Consider the following 18,201-nt stretch of genomic DNA (forward strand, 5'->3'; position numbering starts at 1 on the left):
CACACTCAAGCACTACAAAAGCATTTTTGCAGCAGATGTTAAGCACATCTTGTCCCCAATGTGAGGGGATTTATTTTGCTATCTCTTTGCTTTGTTCATCTCAAGAGAAGCAGCTGTTGACAGACAAGCAATTAAAAAACAGTTTCATTGTTTGTCTGGGAAGCTGCGAGCTCTGGGAGGTTGAAGTGCAGTACACGTTGAGTACAACAAGCAAGCAAGCAACTGCTACTTCAGGTCGCTGATATTCTCATGTAGCTGTGATCAGGGCAGTCTCATAATCAGCAACTGACTGTTAAGTCTTTTTCCTCTATGCTGAAGCATAAACAACAAGTTTAATAACCCCACTTGCTTCTGATAGCAAACTCTAAGCAGTCATATACTCAGCACATTTTAATTCAAGACGTATGAGCCATTTAAATCATCAGTACAGCTTGGGCAAGAGAAGAAATAGCCAGCTTAAATGTTTGTAACTGCAGTTATGACATTTGATATATTCTGAGAAGTAATAGCCAACTTAATATTTGTAAGCGCACAGTTAAGACCTTTGGTATGTCCTACAGGTGTGACGTATTAATGATAGATCATGGTTGATACGATTCAGTCAGGTTAAAGATCAGGGAATGTACATGTTACATAAGTTAACATTTGAAGGGGACATTGCCTTCAAACTGTGTAGTTCTTACAATATTCTGTTCTTATCACCAAATGCTTTTTTGTACAGATGTAGGTATGCTCTTGTTCTATTAAAAAGTCATTTGGATTGTTCTGTTTAGTCTGTGTGACATCTCAAGACTGGAATACATGTAAAGACAGTTTAAACAGAAAAGAGTTCTGCTTAATATGACTTATACTGGCAATTGTGTTGCATTGGAATTAAGTTTAATTACTTATAAGCTTGATTATATGTCCTTTTTGGCGCTTAGAGAAAGTAAATCCTCAGATGTATTGAGTAGAGTAGCCCTCAGAGTATTGCACTGGAAGCAATGACAAATTATTTAAAATCCTACTAGCAGGAATAAGGTTGCTGTCCAGAGATTGTTTATACTGGAGTACATGAATATATACAGCACAAGAAGTGTTTTAAGTGTATATTTCACCGTTTTTCAGGGCTTATGAATCTTGATACTATAACTATGAAGCTCACCCTATGCAATAAAAATAAATGAGTGAACTAAAGGACACACAGTTGCAAAGCAATTCCAACCTGTACATTTGTAAAATGATTCCTGTGAAAGAGCTTCTGTAGTAAAGAACAGTACTTTTTAATTTGTGCCATTGTTATTATTATTATTGTTTGTCCTGTTTTTGCTCTGAAAACTCACCGCCGAGTCTCACTTTCAGCCAGGACTGAATCCTGCATTGCCTCCTGTGGCCATTTTCCAGACTGTTTAGTCAAAGAAGAGTTTAACGCAGAGGGCTAGATTTTTCAGCACCATTATCATATTGCATACATTAATTTTCTACATATTCTTTTTTTTAGCTGTTAATCTGCATGTCTTTGTATGCTGAAGTCTAAATGTGAGCTTTCTGTCTTTTATCATGTACAGGCAGCAGTCCACTAGATAGTCCCCGGAACTTCTCTCCAAATGCTGCAGCTCATTTTTCATTTGTTCCTGCTCGAAGGTATGTGATATTTCTTTGAAGTGGTCTGACTAGCACATGTCTTTGTGACCAGATTATTTACACTGTGCCATGTTTAACTACAGTAACTTTGTTTTACTTTTGTTTTTTTCCTTCAGACACTTAGAGTGCTTTTTGTTTTGGATTTTGCACATTGCTTCAGTAGTAGCATGGGGTATTATGCAAATTAGGCAAAATATATGTATTGTTTGCTGCTTCGATAATGATGGTAGTAGACCCTTTAGGTTCCCAGTTGAAGTATTTTAATTTATTCGTTTATTATCTAGGTAAGTGAACTAGTCATTTTGGACCCTTTTCTGCCATAACCTAGTGCTCGAGTAAGTGAAAATGCAGTATGTAGAGACATTTTTAAAGTAGCCTGTCAACCTGTATGATCTGAAGTAGTTGACTTCATTTGGTCTTCAACCTGTGAGTTATGGATCCGTATTGGATCCAACATGGCCATTTATCCAGCATCTGATCTGAGCTCGAAGCTCCTCCCCTTACTCATAATGCCCCCTGTCTCCTTCCTCCCTTCAGATCTCGTTTGCCTCTGGAAATACAAGCATCGTGGTCTTGAGTTCTAGGCTAAGTTGTTGGGTTTTGTGAGTGAATTTTTGGCATTTTTTTTGCTGTCTTTCTTAACTTCTACCTCCCTGCTCAGTCGTCGGTTTAAAAAAAAAAGTTTCTTTCTTCTCTTTACTGTTTTCTTTCCTAGCTTGAATGAGTGTGTGTCTGGGCCTGTTTAGGGCATGGCTGAAGACCCTAAATCAGGTTTCAGAAAGTGCACAGTGTGTGGTGTTCCTGGGGGCGGCTCACCTGCAAACCTCCACCTGCAAACCTCCTGTCTTATCTGTGTTGGGTTTAATCCCAGTGCACTGAAGGACAGGAGGAATAAACGTCTCCTGAAGGGACTACTTCCTTCTCGGGGACTGTAGCCCCTACACCCCCCTTATCAGGGAGCAGCAGCTGCAGCTTCTTCCTCTTCCCCGGCCTCAGGGACTCAAACTCCCACCAACAGGTCTGGGGAAGGGGAGAAGTCTAGGAAAGACAGGCCGGGGAAGCGGTCTCCCGACCGCTTGGCCCCGGCCAGCCCGCCACCTAAAATTAGACCAGAAACTAGGCCTGGATCGCCCTTGGCTCCATTCCCCTAGGTTCTCCCCAGAGTCGGAGGAATCCAGGATCTGGTCACCTGTCAAGTCTTCCCCTCACTGGCATTCTAGACTGGTGTCCATGGCCTCGTCTTCCCACTGCACCAGGAGCCTCAGTGAAGTGGCGATGGATAAGATGATCCGGAGGTTTATCGGCACTCAGATTCAGATGGGGGTCTTGCCTGCCCATTCTCCCTCTGGAGGTGGAGTTCCCAACCTTTTTTTCACACCGATCACTCCTTCTCCAATCCAGCCTGCAGTTTTCGAGTCCCTGGATCCGAGGACCCCCTGAGTCAAGGGGTCGGCACTTATGGTACCATGTACCTCGACGCCAGACATTGCCTTGAGCATTTCGGATCCAACCAGGTCTAATCCAAGCTCTCGGAGCTGTAGTCTCTGGGTCGAATCGGAGGGGTTGCTTTCTGCTCTGAGTGTGTTGGAGAGCAGTATTCCCTTTGGCATCTCGTCTCTGACTCTCCTGTCAGGTCAGAGGTGAACGGATCCCACTAGTACTTCTCAGGATGTGCGTTCTTCAGCCTTTGATGTGGAGGAGAGGGTTCTCTCGGTGCTGTCGAGACCCTTGACCATTTCGTCCTTGGACTCTGTCTCGACTCCCTCTGCTTTGGGTACGGTCCTGACCATCTTATCCTCTCAGGGACAGTCTGTGCCCATTTTGCCTCAGGAAGCTCCCCTGCGAGAGTGGCTGAACATTGATGAGTCCTCCCCATAGAGTCCCACTGAGGAGGTTCCTCACAAACCGATGTGTAAAAGGAGACACTTGGACTCCCCACCAGAGTCCCTCACCGAAGACACTGATTTGGAGGATGGGGAAGGTTCACCCCGATCACCACCTGAGGATGTCTCCTTTGGAGACATCATGGAACTCCTTTGCCGGGGGGGGGGGGGTTCTGCCCAGAAACCAACCTCAGATGAATCAGTGCTCCTTGAGGCATTCGGCACAGGCCCATCTACTTCCTGGGTGTCTCCTCCCATGGATCCTTTAGTGGATCTTATAACATCTCGGGCGTGGAAGGAACCGAACACTGTAGAGCCTATTCCTAAGCACCCTGATAAAGTCCTTAGCCACCTTTCAGACAGGACTTGTTGGAATAAGGGATCCCCAGTGGATGTTATGGTTGTGGCAGCTGCCAAGAAGAAAGAGCTCACGCAGGAGAGCTCTATGGTCCATTCTCCTGACCAGGAGTCAAGGATGATGGGCTTTTTAGTGTAGCGGGTGCACACTTCAGCGACCTTTTCCATAAGAGCACTAAATTATATGGCACACGTCATTTGACTGCAGCGAGACCTAGTCAAGGAAATTGCTGAGTCAACCCCAGAGTCCATGTCAGCGGAGGGCAGGTAGACATTCCACGCTCGGATGGCCACTCTCAAAGCAGTAGCTAATACATCCATGCGTCTTTTCTCCCATGCCACGGAGGGAGATGCCAGGGTGGCCGGTACTGGCGTTGCTATGAGGTACCACACTTGGTCCGGCTTTGTCAATTCTCAGAACCCTTTAAGGCATTGTTTGCAAATGCCCCACACAATGGTTTTTCCCTGTGTGGGAAGTCAGTTCAAGAGACCTTGGTCCAGAGTGGGAAGGATGGGAAGACACTGTCTGCCATCTGGCTCCACTTCTCCTCCCCTCAAAGATCCTTTTCTAGGAATCAGCGAGGGACAAAGAACATGTGGCTCTGGAAATCTCAGGTATTTTCCCAGGACACTCAGGACTCATCTTCCTCTAGAGGCAGAGGGGGCTGTGATAGATGCCATCCTAGAGGCAGAGTGGGTCCAAGAAACTTTGTGTCTCAAGAACCTCTCTCAGAAAGACCTGTGCAGCAGTCCTGAAGGGATGCCTGACTGCTCATCTCTGGAGGCAGTCGTGGGTCGCCTATCGCTACACCCAGCAGCATGGGAGTCTGTAACAACAGATCATTGGGTGTGGCAAATTATATCCAGAGGTTATTCCATCCCGTTCTTCGAACCACCTCTCCCAGTGAATTTACCTCCCAGACATTCCACCCACGCAAAGGGAGGAGGCAGCTCTGGAGATAGACAAGCTGCTAAGAAAATGAGTCATCCAGCCCCGTCCCCCTAGGCCAATCCGGATCATTCATTTATTCCAGGTTCATTTTAGTGCCAAAGAAAACGGACGACCCAAGACCCATTCTGGCTCTATCCACCTTGAACCTATCAGTAGCCAAGGCAAAAGTCCGGATGGTCAATCTTCAGTCCATCCTGCCCTACCTGCAGGCGAATGATTGGATGTGCTCGAGTGACCTCCAGGACGCATACTATCATATCAAGATGGACAGGCACTCTCAGAGGTATCTCCTCTTCTGGCTAGGAGCCAATCATTATCAGTTCAGAGACCTTCCCTTTGGTCTCACCACAGCCCCCAAGGTGTTCACCAAGGTTATTACAGCAGTAGCAGCATATCTGAGGCTTCAGGGTATCCAGGTCTTCCCTTACCTGGATGATTGGCTCTTCGCTGCCCCTTCCAAGCATCTGCTTTGCCAAGCCAGGCATTATTTCCTCTCATTAGCGAAAAGACTGGGCATCACCATCAATCTCAACAGTTTGTCATTGGCCCCTGTTCAGATCCCAGACTTCCTTGGGACTGGGCTGGACACTATCTAAATGAATGTTTTCCTCACTCCAGACAGGGTACACAGTCTGAAGCTACACATTTTGTATGTCCTTCAAGCCCAGGTTCCGACAGCAGAAACCGTACTGAGGGTGTTGGGGTCTGTGGTGACCACGATCAATATCTTACCCTTAGCATGACGTCACATGCAGATTCTTCAGTGGACTCTTGCAGTTCAATGGTCTGTATTAGCTCTACCTTTGTCTCACCCGGTCTGAATTTCCCGTGTATGCAGGTACTCTTTTCCGTGGTGGATTCATTCCCCAGACCTTGTCAGGGGATGTCCCTTTCTTCCGTCCTTTCCCAAAACCACAATGACCATGGACGCCTCCCAGCTAGGGTGGGGGGGCATTGCTTGGGAAGGACAGTCCAAGGCATATGGTCCCCATCCAACATCCTGAAGATGAGGGCGGTTCTTCTTGCGTTGCAGGCCCTTCATGTCCATCTTCCTCTAGGGATGATTGCAATTCAGACAGACAACATGTCAGTGGTCTGGTACATCAACAAACAAGGAGGAACCAGATCTTACCCCCTTTGTTGCGAGGCCATGAGAGTGTGGGAATGGGCGTTCTCCACCAGCCGTTTTCTGGTGGCAATGAACATCCCTGGACGGTCCAACATTCTAGCAGACAGGCTCAGCAGATCTATCCTGATGCCTTACGAGTGGTCTCTGAATCCTTCAGTGGCAGAGCAGATCTTTCTAAAGTGGGGTCGTCCTTGCTGCGATCTGTTCACATCTCCTTCTAATGCGAAGTACAGCGAGTTCTTCACTCTGAACCCCCCCTCCAGCGGAAGCCCCCAGAGACACACTGATTCATTCTTGGCCTCCCAGTCTTCTTTATGCTTATCCTCCACTGTCCCTCATCTTGTAGTTTCTTCAGAAATCTCACAGGCTGGGGAGCACCATTATCCACATTGCCCCATGCTGGCCTCGCCAGGTCTGGTTTCCCTCTCTATGGTCTCATGTAGTAGTTCCACCATGGACGTCGGATCCAGTTCTGGATCTTATTCCTCATCCAGACCTGGACAGTCTGAAACTCACTGCTTGGCTGCTCCAGTTCCCCTGATTATTATGACTCCTGGTTTATCATCTCTTGTTAAAACCATTTTGGTGGCGGCTCACAAATCTTCCACCTGAAGGGTATACTGTAGCAAGTGGAAACTATTTTCCATATGGACTTTGCAGTGGGCATTGGATCCCTTTACTGCTCCTGTGTCTGCAGTTTTAGAGTTTTTGGCAGGGATTTTTCAGCACGGTGCCAGTTCCTCCACTGTCAAAGTCCAACTGGCTGCAATTTCCAATTTTCATGTGGGGGAAAACATGACTTCATTAGCCTCTTCTAAACTTTGCAAGACTTTCCTTAAAAGTGCCTTTCTTCTAAGACCCCCGGTGAAGGATCCTACTCCTCCGTGGAACCTTACTTTCGTGCTTCAGGCTTTAGTCTCCCCTCCTTTTGAACTTGTAACTTCGGTAGATTTGCAGTATCTGTCTTGGAAGACTGCCTTTTTGGTCACCATTACTTCTGCCAGGAGAGTGTTGGAACTTCAAGCACTATCCATCAAAGTTCCTTATATGGTTTTTCATAAGGTTAGGGTTTCTCTGCATACTAACCCATCCTTTCTTCCCAAAGTAGTGTCAGAAGCCAATATTAATCAGGCTATCAATCTTTCTGTCTTTTTTCCTAATTTTCAGAATAGGGTGAATATAAAATACATCTGCTGGATGTCCACAGGCAATTATGATTCTACTTGCACAGGACAAAAGCTTTTCATAAATCTGATCAGTTGTTTATTTCTTACTCAAAGTCCTTCTTAGGGAAACCAATTTCTAAGATGATGATTGCCAGTTGGATTTCCTAATGCCTTTTTCAAGCATATTGTGTCAAGGGAATTTCCCCTCCTCATCAGGTAAAAGCGCATTCTACCATATCTATAGCTAGTTCAGTGGTGTTTTGCTCCAGGGTGTCACTGGATGATATTTGTTCTGCAGCTACTTGGTCCTCATCTCATACCTTCATTTCACATTACAAATCGGACATCATATCCAGGAACAGGGCATCCTTTGGCTCCACCGTGCTCCAGAATATCCTTCCATGAGGGTCACCCAGGTGTTAGTAGCTGGGGACTCTGTCCCACAGGTTGAAGACCAAATTAAGTCAACTACTTCAGATAAAGAAGTTATGTACCCACCATAATGTTCCATCTGAGTAGTTGTACTCCATTTGTCTTCATCCATCCCCTGACGTTGTGACTATTCTCCTGGCCATGTATATGGAAGATGAACATCCCAGGAGCGTCCCTTGTCATCCTTTGGCTCATGAATTTTGGGTTGCCAGTAGTGGTAAGGCATTGTTGGGTTAGGTGTATGTTATATGTTGAGCAGCAAACTCGATCTGAAGGAATGAAGGAGACGGGGCATCGTGGGTAAGGGGAGGAGCATGGAGCTTGGATCAGATGCTGGATATGTTGCTGTGTCGGATCCAATATGGATCCATAACCCACAGGTTGAAGACAAATGAAGTACAACTATTCAGATGGAATGCTATGGTGAGTACATAACTTCTTTTTTTTTGCTAGGTAGGAGGATGGGGAGAACCCAGAGTAAACCCATCCAGAGAGAGAGCACTTACAAAATTCTCACACGTGAGACCAGGGGGCAGAACTGAATCACAGATCCTAAACTGTGTGGCAGTAGCCTTAACCATAATCACTGAGCTGTACTGATGCAGTCATTAATCATTGCAGGGTTACTGATGTGCATTATCCATTCAAGATGGATATAAGACTTATCATGCTGATTGACGCAACAGTGCTTCAGTGCTTCACATGGCCACTTTAGAATGTGCACTGTCATCCTAGCCTCACTATAGCACAGCGCTTTTGTTTTTCTGTCATTCATTTTCCATAATGTGCTTTATCTAAACAAGTTGCAAAATTATGAAACATAACTTTTATGATAACATTATTCTGCAGAAGTTGGTTTCTTATTGTCAGCAAGATTCTGCAGGCAGCTATATTCACACTGCACAACATTATACTTTACGGCTGCTTTGTAATGCTTGCTTAAATACCCTTTTTTATAATTTAAGCTGCTGACTACTTTTACCATCACCTCCATAAGAACATGACAGTACATATGCAAGTATCTTATTTCACAAGACTTAAAACTTCAAAACCTTTAACTGGTTTAAACACAGTAAAGTTAAACTTAAAATATAGTATAGTGTTATTTTAATAATACCAGTTATATGGAGCTTTTCATAGCCTTTGGAGTATTTGTTGATCTAAATGATAATAAAATATCATGAGGACTTCAAGCATTATTTGAAAAAGATAAATGTTTTTATATAGGAACCTAAATGAACCTTTGCAAGGGCAATCCATAAAATCTGCAGCTGGTTGCAGTGCTCAAAACTTTACTCATGTTTTATGAAGCAGCAGAGCAATGTTTGCTCTGTGTGTGGCCCTGTGTTAAAGCTGATAATAGCAGTCTTTGCATTGGGATACTGTAAAGTAAACACTATGTTCATAAAGAAACATTGCTTCGGCACCGCATTCATAAATTAATTTGGAGAAGTGGATGTCCAGTATTAGTGCAGGTCAAAAACACATTACAAAGCACTTTTTTTAAAGTGAAATGGCTACTAAAACAGAAGCAATAAAAGATGTGGCTAAGTAATGTGAAAATCAAAGCCCAGCTACAGATGTACGTCTACTTGAGATCTAGACATGTACACTAAGAGGGCAGACCAAACACCGAAATTAGCATATTTAACATAGAATTCTGTAATCATGAAATCTTCCATCAATAGGACAAACCTGGCTGTCATTTCAGAGTTTGATGCAGGTATAAATTGAGTACCAAACCATTTTTGTAGGCAGTAACTTTACTTTCGTTAATGCAACTCTTGCAAGTATATGTTCTAGGCTGTGCTATATGTATGTGTGTGTGTGTATATATATATATATATATATATATATATATATATATATATATATATATATATACACACACATATATGCATATACACAGTTTTAAAAACCTATTTGATAATATATGCAGATTATATTCCACAAGTCCAGTTGTTTGCTTACAGCCTTCACTGTTAAAGTGGTTGAGCAAAAGACAGCCACTTCTTAGGAATCTGCTTCCATACAAAATAAGTGGTATCACTTTAGTTTTGCACTCGCTGTCACCCCCTGCATCCATCACCACCACCACCTCTCTACTTCACATTTTTGCTCTTGTCATCCTCTTTCACTGTAAATATCAACATGTATAAACTTTTTTTTTCTAAAAATATATGGTTTTGTAAATCTTCACAAAGATTCAATGTACCAAAGTAGACCCCTACCCAAAAAAAGTGTTTTTTTTTTTTTTTTGCTTCAGTCCAGTTTTTTCAGAGTTAAAGCATTTTAATTAATTTCGGGTTCCAAAGTGACAGTAAAAAGTGTAAGTTGCATAAATTGTCACCTTGTTAGACCTCTGTGGTGGTACCACTATAATTGGTTTTACATTCACAGTGAAATAAAACATTAGAAAGCCAATCTGTTGTCAAACCTGAAGACTGTCAAGAGGAAAAGAGTGCTTTCTTTCACAGAATTTCCTCCTGGTGTTTTCCCTCTTTACCATTAGGGATTGGGCTTTTGAAGTCTTTTTCAAAATACTTTATAGCATCCAATAAAAGGTAATCATTTTACACATTGGGTGTATTGCAAAGTAAACATGTTCATTAAAAAACATCCTTGGCATCTGTTCATAGATACTTCTGAGGCATTGCCGAGTGTTTAATGTTGGAAGAACAGATGACAAAACACATTCTTGAATGTGAAACAAAATAAATCTTAACTGCCAGAAGCAATTTATTTATTTGGACACAGCCTGAATTCTTTAACATTTTTTTAAAGCTTGAATGACAGTAGCTTTACTGAGATTAACATTTTTTTTAAATACAGGCTCTTGGCTGTACTAAAGGCTCTCAGTAACCATCAAGTGGTGGCTAAAACATAATTTTCAGTTTGCATTTTGATTCTTCCATTCATGCTCTGTCTGTTGGGTATAAAGATTATACACTGCCCCATCAATGTGGAAAAATCGCTCATTGTACCTCTTCGTAAAGGAGGTGCATCCAGTGAACTTTCTGATTACAATTTGAATTGCTGTGAAAGGAAAATGCATGTTATGCATCATCCCTAGTTTGTCCTGGCACTTAAATGCATCTGGATCACAGAATTTTGCTGTTTTTTCAGACATTTGATACACGCTTTGCCATGTACATTTATTAAGTGAATGTGATTTCAGTAAAGCACTAGTTTGTGTTGCTAACCTTTAGTTTAAACTTTGTTAAATCATTTCAACATAAGAACTACTTATTGCTGCGCTATGCCTACTTCCCGAAGATTGCCTTTAGCTTTTGCAAATATAAGCAGCTATATTTACCTTTCAGGACAACCAGACAGGACAGATATCAAGTAAATGTTATATGGAGGTTCCAGTGGTTTACTTGGTGACATAGGTAGCTTGGTCATATGATCTTTATTACAAATGGACAATTCAATCAAAGCAGTCTGACATCTGAGGTCTATCAGTATTTTAAAATAATTTTTTATATCTTACCAGTATTGCAAGGTAAATTATCATCAGCAAAGGAATTTTGTGAACTATGACAGAGCCCACAACCTATCTCAAAAACACCAATCCAACATGATAGTATTGCTAATTAGTTTAATACCAACTTTATTAAAATAGTCATATCTTTGACCGGTGACATTTCCAATCAGACACTCCTAGTCCCCTCCCTAAGTCTAGTAACTTCTTGAACATTTCTCTCTTCAACCTGTTCCAACTGACATGATAAAAAAAATGTGTGTGGCCGCCACACGTTAGAAGTGAAAATTCTGTAATGAATTGCAAAAATGTACTTACTTGGAAAATTGTGTGTGTGTGTGTATGTTTGTGTGTGTTGGCGGCCACGAACATATCTTTTTGCACTTGAGCTGACTGTGTTTTGCACTTCTGTCTTAAGTTTGATTGTGTTTCATAGACTCTCTTGCTGTTCACAGTATCACACATTTTGGTGAAGAAAGGTTAAAGGGTATGCTTTCCTTAGCCTTCTACCTCTTAAAAGAATGCTGTTATTGGTTGCTGGAAGTCATTCTTGTTATTGTCTGCCTGCTTCCTGATTTGTTCTGGTTGTTGGGGTCAAGAAAAAATGAAATGTCACAAACGTGTATTCCAACAGTAAACAGGAAGAAAGAGATGGATGAAATAGTTATTACTATCAGCCTACAAAATAAAAAAGTGAACAACAAGTGAAAAAAAGGAAACGTCTTTTATATGCCTCACTTAAGTTACTGTTAAAAACATGGATCTGATAAACATCTAAATATTACACATTACAGTATTATGCATTGTTACTATTAAGCAAAGAGCCCAGAATTTCCTGACACAAGATATGCAAAAAGATTAACAGAGAAATTAGAAGAAAGAAAAATACTTTCACAAGAAAAACTGTCAGATGCCTCAAATAAAAATTTATCTTCATTAACACAACAGATTTGTGAAAAACAATATATAGACCAAGAAACTTTGATCTGTTTGAAAAAAAAGCATCTGAGGAAGTGCAGAAATGTAAACAATAAAACCTAGAGATGTTTGAAAAGTATAAAAAAGATTTATGGACATGGGAAAGAGAGAGATTTGATCTGGTGCAATATTTATGCAAAGTTGAAAGCCAAATTAATCAGAATAAAAAAGATAACTTCAAAGATATTCGAACAAAAATACAGGCAAAGGCATCCAGATATGGAAAATTTCACAATAAAAAAAAAAAAATCACAAAGAGGGAATGTAGAAAAGAAGATCAGTAAAGTAGAAGTTAAAAGAAATAGAAGTTGAAGTTATGGAGTGCCTGCGAAGTGAAGGATTTGGTGTACAAGATCTAACAGGTTACATTACAGCATGATGGAATGAGTCCCCAAAGTAAGGAGAAGCAGGAAGATTAGGAGGCATCTGATTAAGAAATATGGACGTGGGAAAGAAAAAGAGATTTTAATATGGTGCAGTATCTGTGGAAAGTAGAAATCAAACTAATCAGTACAAAAAGAGCAGCACCAAAGAGATTTGAAGAGAAATACAGGCAAAGGAATCCAGACATGGAAAACTTTACAATACAAAACATAAGAAGACAAAGAGGAAAAGTAGAAAAGGAGATTAGTAATGGAGACATTAAAGAAATAGAAACTGAAGTTATGGAATACCTGTGAAGTGAAGGACTCAGTGTAGAAATCTAATTCGGAAAGCAGCACAACAGGATAGAGCAATGGACATCCAAATTAAGGGGAAACCAGTGGAACAGGAAGCAATTGGTCAGGTGCCATATGAAGATATTTTGTAGCCTTCTACAAAAAATCAGTATAAACGTTCACTTGAAGCTGGACAGCAAAGGAAGGAACAGGAAACTCTGATGCAGTCAATGTTGAGGAGTGCTAGGGCAGTGAACTCCCATATGACAGAGCAACAGATAGCACAGGATGAAACTGAAGAGAATGTGCACAGGTAGATGCTGTAGAACTTTCTATAGAATGCCCACAGGAAATGGAAAACAAAAAATCTGTCCTCCGTTTAGAAGAAAATGAGCTAAGAGAAGTGTTGCTTGATTTAATAGAGATAGGTAGACATATTAAGATCAATGAAAGAAATAGACTGCAGAAGGTCAATAAAACACAAAAAGTCAGAAGTTTGATAAAACAAGTGAACACTGATTATGACTGTCCATAGAGATCCATGCAATATAACAGAAGTAAACAGGATATATTACTGTGTAGCTAAATTAATAACTAATAAAGTACTACCACAAGAGCACAGGTTAGTGAGGTAAAGGAAGGGGGAAATCGAGTACCATCATGGAAGTATCGAACAGAGAAAACTATAAAGCAATTAAGACAAGACGTGTCACTGTTAGAAGAGTATAGAAGAGGAACAGATCAGGAAAATACTTAGAAAGATAGACGTGATAAAAGCAATGTGCAGTGTTAGAACAGATCAGGATCTGTCATGCACTATAGCAGATAAACTAAAAATCTCAGCACAGGCAGAAAAATTTAGAAGATACGCAGATAAATATAAAGGAAAAGTACAAAATAAGCAGTTTATTGATGACTCAAAAAAGTTTTGTAGAGAATTGTGAAACAAGGTAAAAGGAATTGAAAGACCACCAAAAAAAGAAGAAATATATATATTTTGGAGAAGTATTTATGAAGATCCTGTGGAACATAACAAAGTTGCTAAATGGGTAGAAGAAGTAAAAGAAAAAATAAGAAGTTTAAAGGTACAGGGTATGAAATGGGATGAAGTAACAGCCCGAGAGATTGAAACAAAGGTAAGAAAAACCTTTAATTGGAAAACCCTAGGCCCAGACGCAGTACCTAACTTCTGGTTAAAAGTATTAACATCTTTGCAGAAAGATTTAGCCATGAGAAAGAACTATTTATATGCGTTCCCTGAACAGACACCAACCTGGCTAACAACAGGAAAAACAATGCTCCTACTTAAGAGTGAACCTAAAAATTTGCCTTCCGATGACATATAAACTGTACACTGGAATTGATGCCGACAGAGTTGATAGTAATTTAGAAGAAAACAATTATGGCAATAGAACAAAAGGGCAATACATTAAAGTCATATGGAACAAAGAATTATTTGTTGTTAAATAAAGTCATAGCAGAGAACTGTAAAAAGGGGAAGAATCTAAGTATGGCATGGATTGATTACAAAAAAATCATTTGATAGTATCCCACATTCATGTATAAAACAGTACTTAAAAATGTAAAAAATACACCCTACACTGATCGACTACATTACAGTGACCATGGAATAGTGGCAGACCACTTAGCAATTAAGCCATGATAAAAGACAGATTATTATCCTAGGGATAAAATTCAAAGGGGGGATATTCCAGGGTGATTCCCTGTCACTGCTGCTATTCTGTCTTGCCCTTAACCCATTAATCAGTCTACTTAACAGCTTAGGCCATGGCTATAATTTGGCACCTAGAAAATAACAAAGTGTAAAGACTTCTCATCTTCTCTTTGTCGATGATTTGAAACTGTATAGATCATCAGATGAGGAACTGAAAGCACAACTGCAAGTTGTCAAAACTTTTTCATATGATATAAGAATGTCATTTGGCCTTGATAAATGTGCAAAAACAACCTTTAAAGCAGGAAAATTGCAGCACCAAGAAAACTTCAGTTTGGGACAAGAATGTGATATAAAAGAATTTGAGCAAGAATGAGTGTATACATATTTGGGAATTGATGAAGGGTCAACAGTAAAACATGAACAAATGCAAATAAAATTTAGTGAGGAATACTTTAGAAGACTTAAATTAATCCTGAAAACAGCATTGACATCTAGGAACAAAACTCAAGTTATAATCCCTAACTTACAGTTTTGGAGTGATTAGACGGGAAAAAAGGATGCTTTACACACACCAAATGATTTATAAAAATCAGTGCATTGCACAAAGAAGTTAGGTGCTGCACCAAAGTCCAGCTTACGATATAAAGCCAAAATGAAACAAAGAACGTCGCTGGACACTGCTGCACCTTATTAAAACGTTTATTCAGTACAAACAGAGTCAATAAAAGTGGTAAGCGCTTTCGGGACTACTCCCTTCCTCAGACAAAATTACAGTACCAATAAGGCCCACACTTCAGAATAGGCGGGTCTTTTATTGAATTTTACTTGAATTTTATTGGGTGAGTTGTTTTTTAAATGGAGTATTGTTTGCATGTGTAATTTCGTCCAGCGACGTTCTTTGTTTCAAAAATCAGTGCATACCAAGATTATATATTCCCTGTTCCAAAGGAGGGATGGGTCTCCTTGAAATTGATTATATGTATAGATCTGCAATTGTGGGACTGCACACCTCTGCTGACGTCACAAGACCCAAATGTAGTGAACGTTTTGAAACATCAGGAGAATAAGTCTAAAATTACTTCTCTGCTTAATCTAGCAGAAGCATATCGGTGTCAAGCAGGAATGGAAATCAAACCAGAAGTAGATAAAAATCAGGCAGCAAATGAATGCATCAAAAAAAAACAAAAAAAAATATAAGGTGAAGGACCAGATGAGAAGGCAAGAAAATTGGAAAATGCATAAATGCAGTTGCAAGTTTAGAAAACTTCAAGATCGAATGCAGGAATGGTTAAGGAGAGGCGAAGCCAAACCAAGAGATGAAAGGTTAATATTGGCGGCCCAAGATAGTGGGCTACATACGTGTTGATTTACAAAGTCAACTGAACACGTGGGAGAAACACATAAATGTAGTTTTTTTTATAAAACAGAATTGGAAACAGTTGCGCTCCTCGTTGCTGGTTGTGACATACCAATGGCAGAAGGACTGTATACTGAAAGACATAATAATGTATTAAGACTGTTGCAGTGGTTATTGTACAAATACTATTGTATTGAAGAGGCTGAAGAACACTGGAAACATGAGCCACAAAGCATCATAGAAAATGATGAAATCTGCATCACATGGGATCACCCATTACCGACAGTTCAAAAGATAGATGCTAGAAAAATGGATATAGTGGTCCATGAAAAGAAGACAAAAGTAGCAGTGATCATTGAAATCGCCACACCCAGTGACTACAGTTTCTTGCTTACAGAGAGAAACAAAGTCACAAAATATCAGGATTTGCAGGCAGAAATGAGAGCAGTGTGGAAGAAAAATACCCAGACAGTTCCAGTAGTAGTAGGAGCAATGGGTTTTATTAAAAAGAATCTTCAGTCGTATTTAGATATGTTACCAATACATGTAACCCCATACGAATTGCAGAAGAAGTCATTACTGGGCACGTTGTAGGTGCTGTGAAGAGCCCTTCTGGTTGACATCAAAGATTGAAACAATACTAATTTCATGAACTTTAATCGTACTTTGACTTGGAGTAATTAAAAAAACAGTAAGAGGTGTGACGATGCATTTTTGTAGTCTGTTTGGCAGTTTAGTACGGAATGCTAAAGACTTGAGCTGTTAATGAGTTTCTTGCAGTGTTGGATTTGATTATTTCAGTCTAGTTTTGCTTACTGTTTGTTGGATTTGATTATTTCAGTCTAGTTTTGCTTACTGTTTGACTTTGAGCACGTCAGTTAACCAGAAAGTGCTTACAGGTCACCTGTGTAGGCAGAAGAGTAATGCAGTTTTATCAAGTGGTTATTCCAGTTCAAAAATTAAATAGTTGTGGTTCATAAAATAAAGACTGATATATGTGAAAAGATGAACTGAAGCAAAGACTCAAAGCAATGTTAGTAAGACAACCCCTTCCTTTAATATTTTTTATTACTTTTTGTGGGTCTGTCTTTGTCCACCTGTTTATTAGTTTGTGCATCCAAAATCTTGCAAGATGATCAAATAAAATTAGAATATCAGACACTGGGTTAAAAGCTTAACAGAACTGCTACAAATAGGATAGCAATATAAAAAAATGTTGCCATAAATCATTCTGAACATACCTTTCAACTATTGCTTGCTCACTGTCACTGTTAGAGGTATGTGTAAGAGGTCGAGAGGTGCACAAAGCTGTTTGCTGCTGCTGCCAGGCATTGCTCGCTCACTGTCGCTCTTCTGCTCTCACTCTTCACTGTGTGTGTGTGTGTGTGTGTGCGTGTGTGTGTGTGTGTGTGTGTGTGTGTGTGTGTGTGTGTGTGTGTGTGTGTGTGTGTGTGTGTTTGAAAAACTGAAGTATCTGTTTCACTGCGAGTGCTCACACCGTCCCCTAAGAAGTTTCACTTCAAAAACTCCTCAAAAAAGTTAAACCTGTTACCACTGCCCCAGACAATCTGCCAGGTAAATATCTTAAAATGGCAGCAGAAGCAATGTCCAGTCCCATATCAGTCCTGATAAATAGGTCCCTGGCTGAACATACTTGTCCCATTAATTTGGAAAAAAATTGTTCATCATACCCCCTTCATAAAGGAGGTACATCCATTGAACATTCCAGTTTTAAGGTTAATAGCTGTACTATCACCCATCTCAAACATGCTAGTGGAATGGGTACACAAGCAAAAAAATCAGCTATCTAACAGAGAATCATCTTCTTTCCCCCTACATAATACAGTTTAGACCCCAGTCATAGCACTATACTTCACTACAACTGTAAATACACAAAGAAAAGAAAATAAATTCATTTCAGCACTTTCATAAACCTCTCATAATATCCCTTAATTCCTTCAGCATTTACTTCACCTTCATCTGTCTGTCAGGACAAACAGAGAAAGTGCAATTGTAAGTCACTTAAAATATAAAGCTACAACTTATGTGAAATTATATTTTGCATAATCATGTATCTATTTTTCTTTTTTCTTTAAACATAAGCATATTATAACATTTTATTGTCTCATTTGTAAAAAAAAAAAAAAAACTACAAGTTAATATGCATTTTGTAAAAAAAATAATCAGAAGACATATTTTTCTGTAACAAACTGTCTACATAAAAGGCATCTTTCAACGTCCTCCAACAGCACCAGGATTGAAGAGATACCCCAGACAAAACTAAGTGACTTTATAGATGAGCAGCTAAAACTAGATTTCCACATATCACAAGCTATTAAAAAAAAAAAAAAACTTGGATCTCTGTACATATCTAACGCATACCTCACTAACACTGCCAGAAACTGTGTGGCACCAAACAAAAAAGGCCCTTCTCATGTCTCTCTCTGGGAAATCTGCCTTACTTTCCCACTGCCATTTCTCCTATGTGCCACACCCATTTTTA

At 40.2% G+C, this 18,201-nt stretch overlaps 1 protein-coding gene across 7 annotated transcripts in view; it reads left to right on the forward strand.

The window, feature by feature from the left end:
• Positions 1-18,201, forward strand: part of MAST2 (microtubule associated serine/threonine kinase 2) — a 2,532,505-nt gene that overhangs the window by 1,776,528 nt on the left and 737,776 nt on the right. For all 7 annotated transcript variants that reach the window (XM_044085935.1, XM_044085937.1, XM_044085936.1 and 4 more), the window contains one exon: positions 1,548-1,623. In XM_044085935.1, coding sequence (XP_043941870.1) covers positions 1,548-1,623 — 76 coding nt within the window. The remainder of the gene's footprint in view (positions 1-1,547; positions 1,624-18,201) is intronic.

The sequence above is a fragment of the Protopterus annectens genome, chromosome 10.part0 (assembly GCF_019279795.1).
Source record: "Protopterus annectens isolate FY-2018-M chromosome 10.part0, PAN1.0, whole genome shotgun sequence".
Taxonomy (NCBI): domain Eukaryota; kingdom Metazoa; phylum Chordata; order Ceratodontiformes; family Protopteridae; genus Protopterus; species Protopterus annectens.